General features: G+C 38.2%; 1 protein-coding gene and 1 long non-coding RNA gene across 2 annotated transcripts in view; one reads left to right on the forward strand and one right to left on the reverse strand.

Annotated features, from left to right (window-relative positions):
• Positions 1-1,228, forward strand: part of LOC107834281 (uncharacterized) — a 2,634-nt gene extending 1,406 nt beyond the window's left edge. The window contains exons 2-3 of the long non-coding RNA XR_001660072.1: positions 25-131; positions 1,033-1,228. This is a non-coding gene — a long non-coding RNA (uncharacterized LOC107834281). The remainder of the gene's footprint in view (positions 1-24; positions 132-1,032) is intronic.
• Positions 1-9,210, reverse strand: part of LOC103129735 (MAM domain-containing glycosylphosphatidylinositol anchor protein 2-like) — a gene marked incomplete at its 3' end in the record, with an annotated part of 82,601 nt that extends 73,391 nt beyond the window's left edge. Inside the window, exon 1 of the mRNA XM_007540917.2 lies at positions 8,449-9,210. Within this exon, the coding sequence (XP_007540979.2) occupies positions 8,449-8,662 (214 nt within the window). The remainder of the gene's footprint in view (positions 1-8,448) is intronic.
• Positions 9,211-15,764: the final 6,554 nt, after the last annotated feature.

Genomic DNA, 15,764 nt, shown 5'->3' on the forward strand with positions numbered 1-15,764 from the left:
AGTTTGTTTTTTTTATTTTGAAAGGCCAGAGCACCGGGGAGGGGCTTTCCAAAGCATCCTGCAGCCATACCCATCTCTGGACCAGCAAGATGGCCACCATTGCACTGCACCACCAGCAGCGAAAAATGGAGGTAAGTTTGTCACAAAAAGTTGTTTTAAGATGCTTTTAGGGTAGAAAGTAATCCTCATAGTTTCATTTACGCACTTAGTTCATGCACTTTCTTTGAAATGTACTCCAGAGTTTTTGGAGCAGCGTAGCTCCGCTAACTGGGCCAGGCGGCTCCAGGCTCAGCGGCCGGGTGGAGTGTGTTTACCCCGCTAACTGCGGCCTGATCTCGGCAAGTCACCTTGTCGTATTCTGCTGCTTGATATCTGATCGTAGCGTTTCAAAGTGTGACATGAAGAGTTTAATGAATTTGCATGGATACTGTTTGATACGTGTGACAAAATATAGTATTCCTCTCTGGAGAGTTTGACATTTCTGAAGATGTTAGTATCTTATAAACATTGACACAGTGTTCTCTTCCAATACCAGTTAATAATGTCCCCTTCCTCTGATTTTTTTGTAGTTTATAAATTCATATTTCATTTTAGTTTTTTTTATTACTTTTAAACTTTTGAGTACTTATTACTTGTACAAATTTAGAGTGTACTTAGAAAGTCCAGAGAATACTTGCTTACAGTTATCTAGCAACCTTCAACAGGAGCACCAACTTTGCATACTTTAGATCAACATTAGATTATTTTCCTTCTTTTGCTCTTTCCTTTGGTTTATTATTGTTAGTATTTCCTTTTAATTCCCATAAAGCACTTTGTATTTCCTTGTTGCTGAAAATGAAATGAAATGAAATGAAATTTTATTCGAACATGATACAAATATAAAAATAAAATAGTGCACAGTAACAAGAAGTGCATAAAAAAGAAGAGAAAATACAGATTTTTTGTTTGCGTGAAATATATTCTTCCCTCTGGTTGGCTTCTTGCGTGCAGTGTGAACTATTTTTAATACTTATTTTTTATTGTTTCATACAGGCAGCTCTTAGGAGGAGAGCCTCACCTCCAGGTTTGGATGCAGCTTCCCAGTGATCCTCTTCCTCCTCCTGACATCATCTTCTTCACCGTCTCATCTTTTATATGCATAAATTATAGGAATATTTTTTCATGATTCCCCAAACACAGGCTGAATATCTGCTTGTATGTTATTGTAATAAATACATTTTTATGAAAACATTTTGTCTCTGTTTATTTTGTAAGATGTGAGTTTAAAGCTCTGGCTACATATAGATTGATACAAATTAAATATGAAATAATTCTTTTAATGTTTCTTGCTTATAAATTCAGTGCTGAGAAATAATGGAAAGAATCAACTAAAAAGTTGTTCATTATGTTTAGTCAGTTGAGACCAATAATTTATAAGTAATCTCATGAAGGGGACAAAAGTTTTCATTTCTAATTGGACAGTCATACTTCACTTATAAAAATGTGAAAAAATATTGTGTGGTGTTAAACCACAGAACAGGATGAGGGGCCCATAGCATTTTTCTAACACCAATTGATGTGCAAGATTTTATTTTAGATTAAAGTTAGAATGATGACCTGTTTTCTTTCCCAAACCCTCTTCCATAGCAAATATTTATTTAGTTAAGCTTTTAATAATCTAATTGGCACATTATTTCAAACATTTCCTACCTGGTAGAAATAGATACATTTTTATATTTTGGATAACCTTTTCTGCGTGCTTGTTCATAACATACCGGATTATAATTGGTATGCTAATGCTATTCAGAAAGGAAAAACTAAAGGCTTTGAATGATGGGCAGAATGTTCAAGTCGCAGTTTAAGAGTTTGTTTTTGTTTTTGTTTTTTTAAATCAAAGCAGATTAAAGGTTGGTAAAAAAAAAATTGGGCGGACTAGCCCTTTAGCCATTTACTGAATCGGAAGCTGCATTTAGAAGCCATTAGCTTCATATACAAAACAAAGTCGGAGTATAAGGCTTTCTGTGTGAAGGTATAATGATCAAATCAATTACATGCCAATTTGGACGAGTTTGCAAAAGCAAATTGTGCCGGACAGAGAGGACTTCCGGGTCAGACCACTTGTCAAAAATGAAATAATGAAAATCGAAATTGACAGTTCATTATCCACTTTTTCCATTTTCATTTTGTGCACTAAATCACAAATCGGATAACAAGCCCGTTATCCAATTTTGGTTTAGTAAACGAAAAACGACTATTTCTGTTTTTTCATTTTTCATTTCAAACGAAAAAACAAACTGCCTGAAAATACATGGACCAAATATGGGTGCCCAGAAATCGACTTTCTGATAAATGTATCCTACATGGATAGGATATAATGTAAACAGCACTATCAGAGATTCAATAAGTTTATAGGAGGTGTGTGAATGATCTAATCTTCTAACTGTTGATTCTAGCAATCAACATTGTTAGCAGAAATAAAGGGCTCCAAAATCAAATTTTGCTTTGGGTTCCATGGAGGCTTGGGCTGGCCCTGACCTCTGTGCCCCCTTCTGCACATGCTCAAAACACTTTTAATTTCGCAGCGCTAGACGCATCAAACGCACCGCAAAGCGCCCCACATAGACTTCGAATGTAAACCAGACGTGCCTGACGATCACATCGCGTTTGGTGTGAATGCAGCATTAGGCAACCTGGGATAAATATTCATCCTTATAATGACTATGAAACCTAAGATATTCACTGAATCTAATAGGTAATAATTCAACAAATACGTTTTGAGGAACTGTGATGGACTGGCAGCCTGCCCAGGGTGTACCCCACCTCTCGCCAATTGACCACTGGGATAGGCTCTAGTACCCCTCATCACCCCACAAGTGATAAGTGTGTTGGATAATGAACGGATGGATGGATGTCTTGAAGAAATAAATACATTTAAACAAGAAAGAGGTTGCCATCTTTGAACCAGATCATTTTAGAAAAAAACTTCTTGCATTCAATGTTTTTTTTAAATCTGGAAATCAAATGTGTCCAGCTGATTTAAAAGGTTCTCTCCATGAACTTGTTCTGATCTAGTTTGCTTTTCAGTTTACATAATTTCTCTCCAATGTCACCAAGTAAGGTATTTCAATAGAACAGAACAGAAATATCCTTTACAGTCCTACAAAGGGAACATTTCTATGCAACATCAGCAAAGCAACATGCTTTGCTCATGTTGCAACATGCTTTGTGTGAGAAGATAAACTCACACAAATAGATAAAATTTTATATACAAACAGAATAAAATACTGTACACTTCAAAATTTCAATTGAAATACGTTGTAGATATTACAATTCTCCACTCTAGAGGAGTGTGTAACTGAGTTAATTTAAAAATAGTATACATAATATGCATTATTCTTTGAGCATTGATTTTATAATTAGTACTGCAAAAAACTATGCAATAGTAATGCCCAGATACCAGCATGGATATTAACACTTACTGAGTTTATTGGGAGAAGTGATGCTTATAGAATGGAACAGCTGCTGGGAGGAAAGATTGCCTATAGCGCTTATGCAGCAGTCTGTCACTGAAGAAGCTCTTCAGTTCAGCAACAGTTTCATGCTTGGAGGGGGAAACATTGTCCATCAGTGATGTCATTTTAACCAGTCCATCTGTCACACACTACCTGCACTGGGTCAAGGGAAAATCCAAGCAATGGATATGTTGTAATGGAATACATTGTTCCCAATGCTCTATCACTGACTTGTTAAGAAATATAGTTTAATCTAATGATATTTAACAGCTTTATTAATTTTTGTTTTCTTGAACTGTTTCATAAATGCACCAATCAGTCCCTGAGCCATGACACACATTTGTTGAGAGACAGAATATAAATAAAGTCACTAGAAGCACCACAAATCATGACTGTAAAAAAAACATTTTTGCAAGACAACTTTTGGACTCCCATTGACTTGGATTCCTCTGGTAGAATTTCTGCAGGCCAATCAACGAACAGAAGGAAATGTTAATGGTAATGTCAGTTTTTGCACTGTTCTAGAATTGTATTCTACCTGAAATTTTAGCAATGGCAGCAGATGAAGTGAACAAAGCCGTTGAGTCCGTGTTGACCATGCTTCAGAATACTGAACTAACATCAACACCCACCTCGTTCTGATTGGCTCTTCCCTCTTCGCAGTGAAAGGTGGTTGTTTACAGCGCATACAATTTCTGGTAAGCTTTATAGCATCGAACTTCTGAATTACATACATCATGGATAAACATTAACAATTGGATTGGGTAAAATTTGTATTCTTAGCTCAACACCCATACAGCATTCTAATTTAACTTTGAGCTAAACAGACTTTTTTTAAAGTAGGTCATCATAAGTAACTAAATAAGTAAAAAAGAACTTCCGGTTATGGCCGCAAGCTAGAGAGTCACGTTCAACTTCTGAAATCTGAGAAAAAGCTGATTTTTCCAACGTGTGTGATCCGCAACTGGCGGAGAGCAAATTTGTCAAATCGCGGTAAAAGAAATAAAGATGAAGGAAAATTGGGGACGTTAGTTAGCAAATTTTGCAACTCAGTTGGAAGATGGAGCTAGCATGGAGACCAATACTAGCGTTGATGCTGGCAATAGCAATGAGGCAATGGATAAAGAAATATTGGCGGCAAAAACAATCTAAAATCTGAGTTTTCTGCTTTGCTGGATCAGTACTACTGAAATTCAAACATATTTTCAGATAGATCTCATAAGTATTTGATTGTTCGAGGGTTGCTATTAGTACTAGATATAAATCTGATCATATGGTCAGAATCTGGATGAGCCTCAGTTTTATACACATTTATTCCTTACTTTAGCATCCCTTCCAGGAGAGCAGCACACAAACGTCATTCGTAATTTTATTAGTTTCATCTTGTACATATCTGGATATATCTGAAGTCAAATGATGTTGCTTTTTCTTGCCTCTCTGCAACATTCCAGACTTACTCTCATATTGATTATTTCCTAATATTAGAAAACAATTATCTCCAAAATACAAAACTGTTATAATTGTATGGGAAAAAATCTCAAAACATGTGCGAAGATGGGGCTTTATGTCATGAATTGTGGTTATTGTGGTGAGGATGGAAGTGCAGCAGACCCAGGTAGTAGTGAGAAATGATGGTTTTAATGATGATGATCACAAAGTACAGACGTCCAGGCAGCACAGATGAGAAATGAGGCGAGGTACTCGGACACTGGTAGCACTGGAAGCGCACACAACTGGAACAGGACACACGATTAGGATCTGACAGGAAGCAGGGGACACAGGTGAGTTTAAATACACAAGGAAGGTAATCAGGGGAAACAAGGGACAACAGAAGACAACACAGGAACTAGATAACACACAGAGAACCAAATTCTTACACTTTAATCAAACATCGCTGCTAGATGGAGGATCTATTAAATATTTAGCAAATGAAATTTGCTAAGTTATTTCAGTGATAACATAATTCAAACATCAGCAGGTATAAAGTGGAATGCAATACAAGATTTTAAAAAGGGACATATAACAAGTTATACCTTGTCTAAATCGAGGAAAATACAAAATCTCCAGCGACAAGTTTTTAAAATTAACTCTTTGGAGAAAGAAAAAGAGCTAATGGTCACTAGAGTGGATTATAACAAATTGTTAGTTTATAAAACTGGACCAGATATTCTCAGGTTAAAACAAGTGCATTTGATCAGGGAAAAAAAGTCAGGTAATGTTTTAGCTTGGCAGAATGAATGAATGAATGAATAACAAGAAGTGAGGAAAAACATACCCTTGATTAAAATGGAGGAAATAACAGACCCTCTACAAATTAATAAAGAGTTCAGAATGCATCATGAGGAACTAAAATCTGAAATGGCTCAAAACTTACAGGTCAAATGTAGATTTTTTGATGAACTGGACATTTCCTCTATTTCTCAGGAACATATGGAGGAAGATTTTAAAGAAGATATAAGTAAAGCTATTGATGGCATGAAATCTGGTTGGGTCCAGATGGTTTACCAATCTTTTGGACCAGTTGTTCTGGAATAGAGGCACATCTAAAACATGCAGAGCAGAGCAGGGGCCTGAAGACTGGACTTGAGAAGCACTGGCCTAGATGGTGAGAAAGCGTTCGACAAGGTGGAATGACCTTATTTTTTTGATGCATTAAAAAAAAAAAAGTTTGGCTTTCGTGCAAAATTTTCAACCTGAAAAAACCCTACCGTACAAATTTTAAATATACAAATATTTCATTACCCAAAAACATCAAAATAGGATTCCCTTTATCTGCTATTCATTTTAGCTATTGGACCACTAGCAACTTCAATAGCAAAAAATTGTTGAAATAATTATATTCCTCCAATAATGAACATAAATTACATTTATGCAGATTATGTAATTGTATTTCTCTTGCACCTCAGTGTATCTATTCCAGCTGTTTTGGATGCCATTAAAACATTTAATGTTAATAAAATGTTAATAAAAGCAAATCAACTTGCTGTTAGTCTCCGAGAAAGAAAGGAGAAACCCATCAAAGGTAATACACTATATTGTCAAAAGCATTTGCTCATTTATCCAACTGATCGGAAACAGGTGTTTAAATCACTTCCATGGCCAAAGGTGCATAAAATGAAGCACACAGACATGCAGACTGTTTTTACAAATATTTGTGAAAGAATGGTTTGCTCTCAAGAGCTCAGTAAATCCCGGTGTGGAATTTTTATAGGATGCCACCTGTGCAACAAATCCAGTCGTGAAATTTCCTAGCTTCTAAATATTCCACAGTCAGCTGTCAACTGTATTATAGGAAAATGGAAGTGTTTGGGAACGACAGCAGCTCAGCCACCAAGTGGTAGGCCACATAAACTGACAGAGTGGGGTCAGCGGATGCCGTAGCACATGATGGAAAGAGGTCGCCAACTTTCTGCGAAGTCCATCACTACTGGCCTCCAAACTTCATGTGGCCTTTAAATTAGCTCAAGAACAGTGTGCAGAGAGCTTCATGGAATGGGTTTCCATGGTAACCAGCTGCATCCAAGCCATACATCACCAAGTGCAATGCAAAGTGTCGGATGCAGTGGTGTAAACCTCCCACCATCTGACTGCACTATTTTTCAGGAGATGGGCTTGGCGCCTTAGTTCCAGTGAAAAGAACTCTGAATGCTTCAGCATACCAAGACATTTTGGCTAATTCTATGTTCTCAACGTTGTGGGAACAGTTTGGAGCTGGGCCCTTCCTCTTCCAACATGACTGTGCACTAGTGCAAAAAGCAAGGTCCAGAGTCTGGCGTGGATGAACTTGACTGGCCTGCACACAGTCCTGACCTCAACCCAATGGAGATGAATTAGAGCAGTGACTGACAGCCAGGCCTTCACGTCCAACATCAGTGTGTGACCTCACAAATGTGCTTCTGGAAGATTGGTCAAACATCCCCATAAACACACTCCTAAACCTTGTGGACAGCCTTCCCAGAAGAGTTTAAGCTGTTCTAGCTGCAAAGGTGGACCAACATCATATTGAACCCTATGGATCAGGAATGTGATGTCACTGAAGGAAGTGGAGCAAATACTTTTGGCAATATAGTGTATTTCAGTTTAATGAAGTTGAAAAAATGAATTGCAAATTACATTTAGGTCAAATTATTAATCTTTACTGGATAAAATTACAGAGTAGATTCATAGGGGGATGTTCCTGCCGTTGTCACTTATGAGCAGAATCAATGCCATTAAATTGACAGTACTCCCTCTCACACAACTTGATGACTTGTTTATTTTTATTTTCTATAAGGAGGCTGCTTTTACTAGAATTTATATGAAGAAATAAAGGGACCAGAATTCGACCAGCTTTGTTACACTTCCCATATTGTAAGGGGCGATTAAAAGGTCCAATCATAACTAAGTATTATTGGGCGGTACAACCGAGATCCATACAATACTATTTAGTGAAGAATGGCATTCCAATACAGAAAGAAATTGAATCTGAAGGTCTAGTATTACCCATGGCATACTCCAAACTCATTAAAAAAAATCTGATTAAAATATTGTTTGAAACAAATACACCAATTAGAAAACCTGAAACTTTATCACAATACAGGCCTATCGGGGAAAATCAGCAGTTTTTACCATAGCCAGCTTTTAAGTAGTCATCACTTCTTGGGCTGCAAAAAAGATTAATTTATTTTATACCTAACTGAGGCAATAGGAGAGATTTTTAACACACACACACATATATATATATATATATATGAGAGAGAGAGAGAGAGAGAGAGAGAGAGAGAGAGAGAGAGAGAGAGAGTGTGTGTGTGCAGACCTTCACACATGCGCACACACGCATTCAATACAACCACGCAAATCCCTCACAAGGTCATGCTGGTGTTGGAAGCGTTGGCGTTCTGCTGCAGTCGGTAATATTGTACGGTGTATGCAGTGCTGGAGCAATATGGACAGTTATAAATATCAATGACGTCCTTACCATACACGCCCTGGCTGTGCACGCCCTGCAGGAAGCTGGTCAACAGCCACAAGAGTCCAAAAAGTAAACCCATCTTCTCATCCTCTTCAGTCTCGATTCCCCCCTCCCCCACCCCTCCCCTCGGTTGTCGGTTCGGTTGCCGCAGTTGCCCTTGCTTCCTCCTTCCCTGACGGGGTCTTTCCGCAAGGAATCCGATCCAGATACCAGTTCTCATCCACAAATCACAAATATTTTCTGATCACCTCTCCAACTCCCATTCCCTAGCATCTGCTCCCAGTATCTTTCAGATGGAATTAGAACGTCCGGCTCAGTTCATCCTGGAATTAATATTGGCTGAAAGCGTCTGAAACTGATTAAGAGAATGACATCCAGCAAAGATATCGGGAGAGGAGCCGGTCCTTTAGTTGTGTCTCCTTGGTCGTGACATTGTAGTGGATGATTACTACAATGAGAGAAAAAAGCGACATTCAAATCCTGAATCCGGAGCACCGGGATTCTCAGAAATCCCCACTTGTGGTTTGCTGGTTCTCTCCATCCATAACCTGATACGTAGAGATGAAAAGCCGGCTCCGGTTGAGCTCCGGGTACCGGCGGCTAGTCAGGGCCCTTCAGGCCGAAGAGGTAGGGAGGTGACTCCCTCCCTGGGAGAGCGTGATGCCGCTATTGTCAGCGAGGATGGCCGAGAGGAAGGGAGTCATACCGGGGAAATGAATCGCTGGATAGCTGCCAATGACATGAAGACGTCACTAGGCTTTAAATCAGCGCAGCAGGCAGCAAACCTGGCTTCCGGAGCATTATTTCAAAATAAACCGAGATCCCTTTACTTAATGCTGCTTTAAAACATTTATTTTACGATTAATAAAATTAGCGCTCATGTTAAAAATGAACATTAGTTCATCACAAAATCATAAGTTTACTTTAATAACAATGAAAAATGTGAAAAATAGTAAAAAAAAATTATTTAGCAGTTTTTGGCAGAACGGCCTGAATTCTAAGCAAAATTTGCATATGCCTAAGGATACATGTTAGTTTGCCCCATGAGACCTTTAGAAAGATGGATTGTTAAAGATTTTTTTAAAAGTTTTTTTCCCCCCAATTTGTATGGAAGAATAAAATGGACAAAATTAAATAAATACATAATTAAATCATTAATTAAATGTACCATGACATGAATAAATATTTAATAAAAAAATTTTTGAACACAAATGGGTAACACTATTTGACGGGGTATGCATAAGACTGACATGACGCTGTCATGACCATGAAGATGTTTTCATGAATATTTGCGACTGTTGTCATTAAGTGTCATTTGATAAATAAGGACACTTTTAATGCCAAGTTGACATTGTTTATAATGTCTGCTATAACTAGACATTAACCAAGACAAAAACATCTTTAAAATGACATCACATTCAGATGGCTTTGTCATGACAATTTGACTTTAACCAAGAAATCATAATCTGTCATAAATATGTCAAACTTATTTGACATATTTATGACAGATAAATATGTCATAAATATATTTATGACATTTAGGGTTAGAGTAGTTAAATTTAGTTAAATTTAAATAGTTAAATTTAACTAAAGTTAAATAGTAACTTTAAAAGTTATGTACTTTTAAAGTTACTATTAAATTATTCGTTTGTTAGTTTTAACTTTATTCATATAACAGTGTTCCAGCACGATGTCTTTAAAGCACTTTGAAACTGAAACGACATTATTTAAGTGCAATATTCAATCTCCACCAGTGAGAGGCAGCAGTTCAACTGAAATACAGTCTGCAGAAAATATGAATAAAAAAATCTTCATCTTGCCCTACCCAGCAAGTTACGACGGCCAGACCTCCTGTGTAAGGAACCAGAAGATTGTCATCGAATAGGTTTCTTATTAAATTAAAATTTTCTTTTAGAAGAAAACATTGCCTATATAGGCAATTTTGAAAAAGCCAGAACTGATGGTTAAATGAAGATTTATTAAAGCAGGGGTGTCAAACTCTAGTCCTCAAGGGGCGCTGTCCTGCAGTTTTTAGATGTACCAAAACACTGGAATCAAATGGCTTAATTACCTCCTTCTTGTGTAGATAATTTCTACATGTCTCCAATTTTACACTGATAATTCAGAAACATTACATTAATGCTAAAATTACATACAGGTGAAATTGTTAATAAAGTTACATTCACTGCCTAACATTTACATGACCTAATTATCCTATTCAGGTGTGATGCAGCAGAGGCACATCTAAAAGTTGCAGGGCAGTGGTCCTCCAGGACTGGAGTTTGACACCTGTGGGTTAAAGCCATCAATGCAAGTCATCAACCACTATAAAAGCACTTTGTATTGCCTTGTTGCTGAAAATGTGCTACATAAATAAAATTACCTTACCTTTCAATCATTTAAGGCATAGGCGTAGGAAGCGGGGGGGACGGGGNTCCTATTCAGGTGTGATGCAGCAGAGGCACATCTAAAAGTTGCAGGGCAGTGGTCCTCCAGGACTGGAGTTTGACACCTGTGGGTTAAAGCCATCCATGCAACCACTATAAAAGCACCTTGTTGCTGAAAATGTGCTACATAAATAAAATTACCTTACCTTTCAATCATTTTAGGTAATGCTAGCATGGTGTAAGTTAATGTTAAATGTATCACGCCATTACTGTAAGATTAGCCATTTATCTCAACTGTATTTGACAATGTAATAACACTTTATAACTAGTCCCCATGTCATCAAGTGATGGTACACTATCAAATGCTGTAATAAAGTCATTAATATTGCTCTTTTTTACCTCAAGTGGAATACACTTGACTAGTTATAACTACCAACACAGTTTTAGAATAAAACTTTATACTTAGTTTAAAGACAAACAAGTAATCCTTTATTTTATTCCACCAAGTTTAACTTCAAGTGCTGCATACAGAATATTGATTAAAAAAAAAAGAAACTGAAACAAAACTAGAAAAATTGCTGTGTCTTGTAGAAAAGAAGAGCCCCAAGCAACACGCATCACATCGTTATATAGTCACAGCAAGACAAAGACCCTCCCAAAATCTGATGTTATCTCTACTGCCAGATGGCCACAGAGACACCCTGACCCCCTCCTCATGAACTGTCTCTCACCTCTTGGAGGAGATTATTTTATGGCAGGATGAAGAGCTAATAAGGATTTCAGGAGGAACTTTTAACACTTCTTTGTCAGTTCATGGGGTCAGGTCAAACAGGGTACAAACTATACATTCCACACATCAGTCCTTTAAGACAATTATCAGATCAAGCATTTTACCCAAGATGTCTTCTGCTATCACAGCTGCGGAAACAGCTAAACATTATCTGCAAACTTATTTAATGGACAAACATCTTGCAGAAATACAAAAACAAAGCAGATATAATCAGTAAATAAATGGTAAAAAGTATCATCAGTTCCTTCAAGAATGAAATAAGACTGAAAACGAAATTTTCTATTACAGACGCTATTGCCATCGTGCTCCACACACTGCTGTAGCATCTCAGACTTAACACCAACCTGTGCAAATGGACTGTAGACTTCCTTACTAAACGTACACAGAGGGTCAGAGTGGGAAACATCTCCTCCACTCTTTCCATTAACACCGGCGCACCCCAGGGTTGTGTGTTAAGCCCTCCGCTCTATACCCTGTTCACCTATGACTGCTCTGCCTCTTCACCCTCCAACCTGATCGTCAAGTTTGCAGACAACACCACCGTTCTCGGCCTCATCCCCAACGGCGACAAGAGGGACTACAGGACAGAGGTGCAACATCTGGCCTCATGGTGTGAAAGCAACAACCAGGCTCTAAACACCAAAAAGACCAATGAGATGATTTTGGGCTTTAGGAAAAAACAACCCAAACATCACAGACCCTTCTCCATCAGTTCAGAGGCAGTGGAGAGAGTCAGCACTTTTACATTTCTGGGAGTGATCATGACAGAGGACCTGTCCTGGGGCACTCACATCGTCTCTGCAGTCAGAAAGGCCCAGCAACGCCTTTTCTACCTGAGAGAGCTGAGGAGCTACCACATCCCCAGACCACTGTTGGTGAACTTTTACAACTGCGCCATCAGTAGTGTTCTGACATGGGTTCCTGGTGTGGTTCTCTAGCTCCTCCAAAGCACACCAGCAGGCACTCCAGCGTGTGGTGAAAACAGGGACAATAACTGGAGCGCCTCTCCTGGAAATTAGTACCATCTACACCACATGCTGTCGACGGAGAGTGCAGAACATCCTGCACGACTGCCACCATCCTGCCTATCACTTGTTCCAACGGCTACCCTCAGGTAGAAGGTACAGGCCGGATTAAAAGGCTGGCCAACAGCCTATACCCCCAGGCTATAAGACTTTTGAATTTACAGGATTGTTGAGAAATACCACTGCCCAACATTTACATTACGGTTATTTAATTACCGGGGCTACTTATTTATTTTAATGGGGTTGGGGAGCTGTTCACTTATTTATATTTTGTAAGATGTATATGTGCAAGCACTGGTGTCACTTTTACCTCTTATACATTTTACTTGGAAATCTGCTAATACCACTGAGTGTTGTACTCCAAACACAATTTCATTGCTTTTTTTGACAATGACAAACTCTTGAAGGAAAACATATTATCGTAGGATATTAGTATCCTACAGCAAGGATACTAATATTTCCTCAAAGCAGACACCCGTGACTACGTCTTGATGCACTGTAGAGTAAATGTATGTATATGTATGAACAGCATCATTTTGTTTCTCAAAAAACATAAAAAGTTGGAAAAACGTCACATGCACTGTCATAATTCCACCATAGGATTGCATTGTAAATGTGAAAACGGTCAAAAATCTGAACAAAACAAAATCGCAATTATAGACAAAGATTTTAAAAAGCTGAATCATTTGAAGATAGCTTAGTGAGCTGTTTAAAAGTTGAATGGAATTTCTAAGGCTGCATTCACACTGCAGTTTGAAGTGGCCCTACGACCTGAAAGTTTTTCGCAAGCACTGTAGAGGGCACAATAGCATCAGCGTTCTCAGTGTTTCGCCAACCAAAGAAGTGCTCAGTGTTTGCGGAAGTAAACGTGGATGCTCACGGTGGAGCATTGCTTACACAGAACAGAACAGTGATATTTGTCGAGTATTGTGACGTTCAGGTTGGATGAATAAGACTTGGACGTTGGGTTGCATTTGAATCGGATACGCATCAGATACATGATCCGTATCAGATTCGCATCAAATAGCCTGGGTCACATTCGAAAAGAATCCAACCTGTGTTGTTCAGCTGGTCATGAAAAGATTGGATATAGGTCTCATTATGTCATAGAAATCAGAATTGGGTCATTTCAGGCTGTGTTCACACTGCAACCTAAGTTGAAAGAGGCAGTAGAAGTTGTAAGCTGTCAAAAAGTACAAAGTTTTTGCTGAATTTTGTGGAATTCAGAAGAATTCCAATGTCTTTCAATGACGCTGAAATTTGCATAAAAGCTTAAATATTCCAAAAGGTTTAGTAGCTTAAATTATCAAAGGTCATTGTGCACTTCTCCAGAAGAAGCTAAATGTTTTGATATATGAATTGTTGAAATCAGCTGAGGTATGCCGTAGTAGTTAAACACACAAAAAGGTGCGGATTAACACCGGATCCAGTGTTCCGCACCTTTTTTTGTGTGGAACACTGGAGCTCATTATTATTAGTTGAAAATTGTCTTATTTAATTTTCTATTTTATCATTCATCTACTTGTGCTGTTGTGTTTATTGTGAAGCACTTTGGTCAGTTGAGGCTATTGTAAATGTACTATATAAATAAACTTTGACTTGACTTGCGAATGCATTCTCACTTGATCACTTATTCTTTCTCGTTGTCTCCATTTCCTGGAAGCAGCTCTTTAAGAAATGTGATTGTGGCTGGTCCTTGTTAGCACCCTTCACACGTCTTTATTAGCTTCCTTTGTCCCCCCACTATTCTTGGGCTAAAATTAGACTTTGTGGCTAAAATTGGCAAAGCTAAGAACACAAGTCACATCAGCCAAATTTCTCAGTAAAAAACACAAAGGGTAAATTTGACAGTAGCTTATAATTTGTTAGGAAAAACATCTATTTACCTCCCTTTAAAATATGTTTAAGATTAAGCACTAATCTTACAGTAAGATAGTTTGATATATTAATACATTAATTTACAGCAAGCTAGGATTAGATTAACTTGCTGAAAGCCAACTTTACCTAGAAAGAGAAATATAAGCAACATTATCTATAGGAAAATCGAAATTTAATAAGAAACATACCTAATATATAATAGAGGAAGTCTAGCCATTGTAACTTGTGTTAGGTAGGTGCACAAGATAGACGACTTCTTCATATTTTCACAGCAGACTGCATTCCAGTTGGTGAACTGCTGGTCCACAGCAGTTCACCAACTGCTGTTGGAGGCAGTTGGTAGAAAATTTGCCATCTGGTAGAGATGGCAAATTGCACTACTCAAAACAAAGCCTTAAATAATGTCATGTTTCAAATGCAAAGTTCATAAATGCTTTGTAGATATCTTGCTGGAATAATGTAGGATCAATTAGATGAAGAAAGTTAAGACTAGCAAGAAATGACAGTAATTTAATATTGACACATAAAGCTATGTAATTTTTTAATTTTGGATAAGCATCCTTATGTTGCAGCAAAAGGGTGAGAGTGTGTCTGTAGGGGCCAGAAAGGATAGAAGTTGGACAGATGGATTCCACAGCTCTTGGGGAAAAAGCTGATCCTTAGCCGCATGGTTATGCTCTTTTATGTAACCTGTGCCATTTCCCAGCGGTACAACAGTTTGTGACCTGGTGAGTAGGATCAGCAGCAATACAACTGGCTTTTCTTTGCGGTCTGCCAGTGTAATTTAGGTCCAGGTTTGATAACTGACTCCTCATGATTGACTGGCCAGTTTTCACCATCCAGACCAAATCTTTCTTTTCCTGGTCTGTGTAGTTGCCATAACACGCAGTCATACTGAGGCAGAAGATGCTCTCAGTCACAGCTCTATAGAGGTTTTTGAGCAACTGAGGGGAGAGTTGAGCCCTTTTCAATTTCTTGAAGAAGAGAAATCTTTGATGGGCCTACCTCATCAGAAAAGAGGTGTTCAACAACCAGGTTAGGTCCGAGGTGATGTGGATGCAGGGGCGCCGCCAGGAATCTTGGGCCCCCTGACAAAATTTGTTTGGGCCCTCCGCGCAGCTGCTGTTACAGTTTTTTGAGTCTATTTGACCCATAAAAAGCGTCAATTTTAAAAGCTTTCATCTGCCTTGCTTTCTTTGGTTCAATACTGATACTAGCACAATATTTACTGCTCATGAATTT

Source organism: Poecilia formosa, unplaced genomic scaffold, assembly GCF_000485575.1.
Source record: "Poecilia formosa unplaced genomic scaffold, Poecilia_formosa-5.1.2 Scaffold573, whole genome shotgun sequence".
Classification (NCBI taxonomy): Eukaryota; Metazoa; Chordata; class Actinopteri; order Cyprinodontiformes; family Poeciliidae; genus Poecilia; species Poecilia formosa.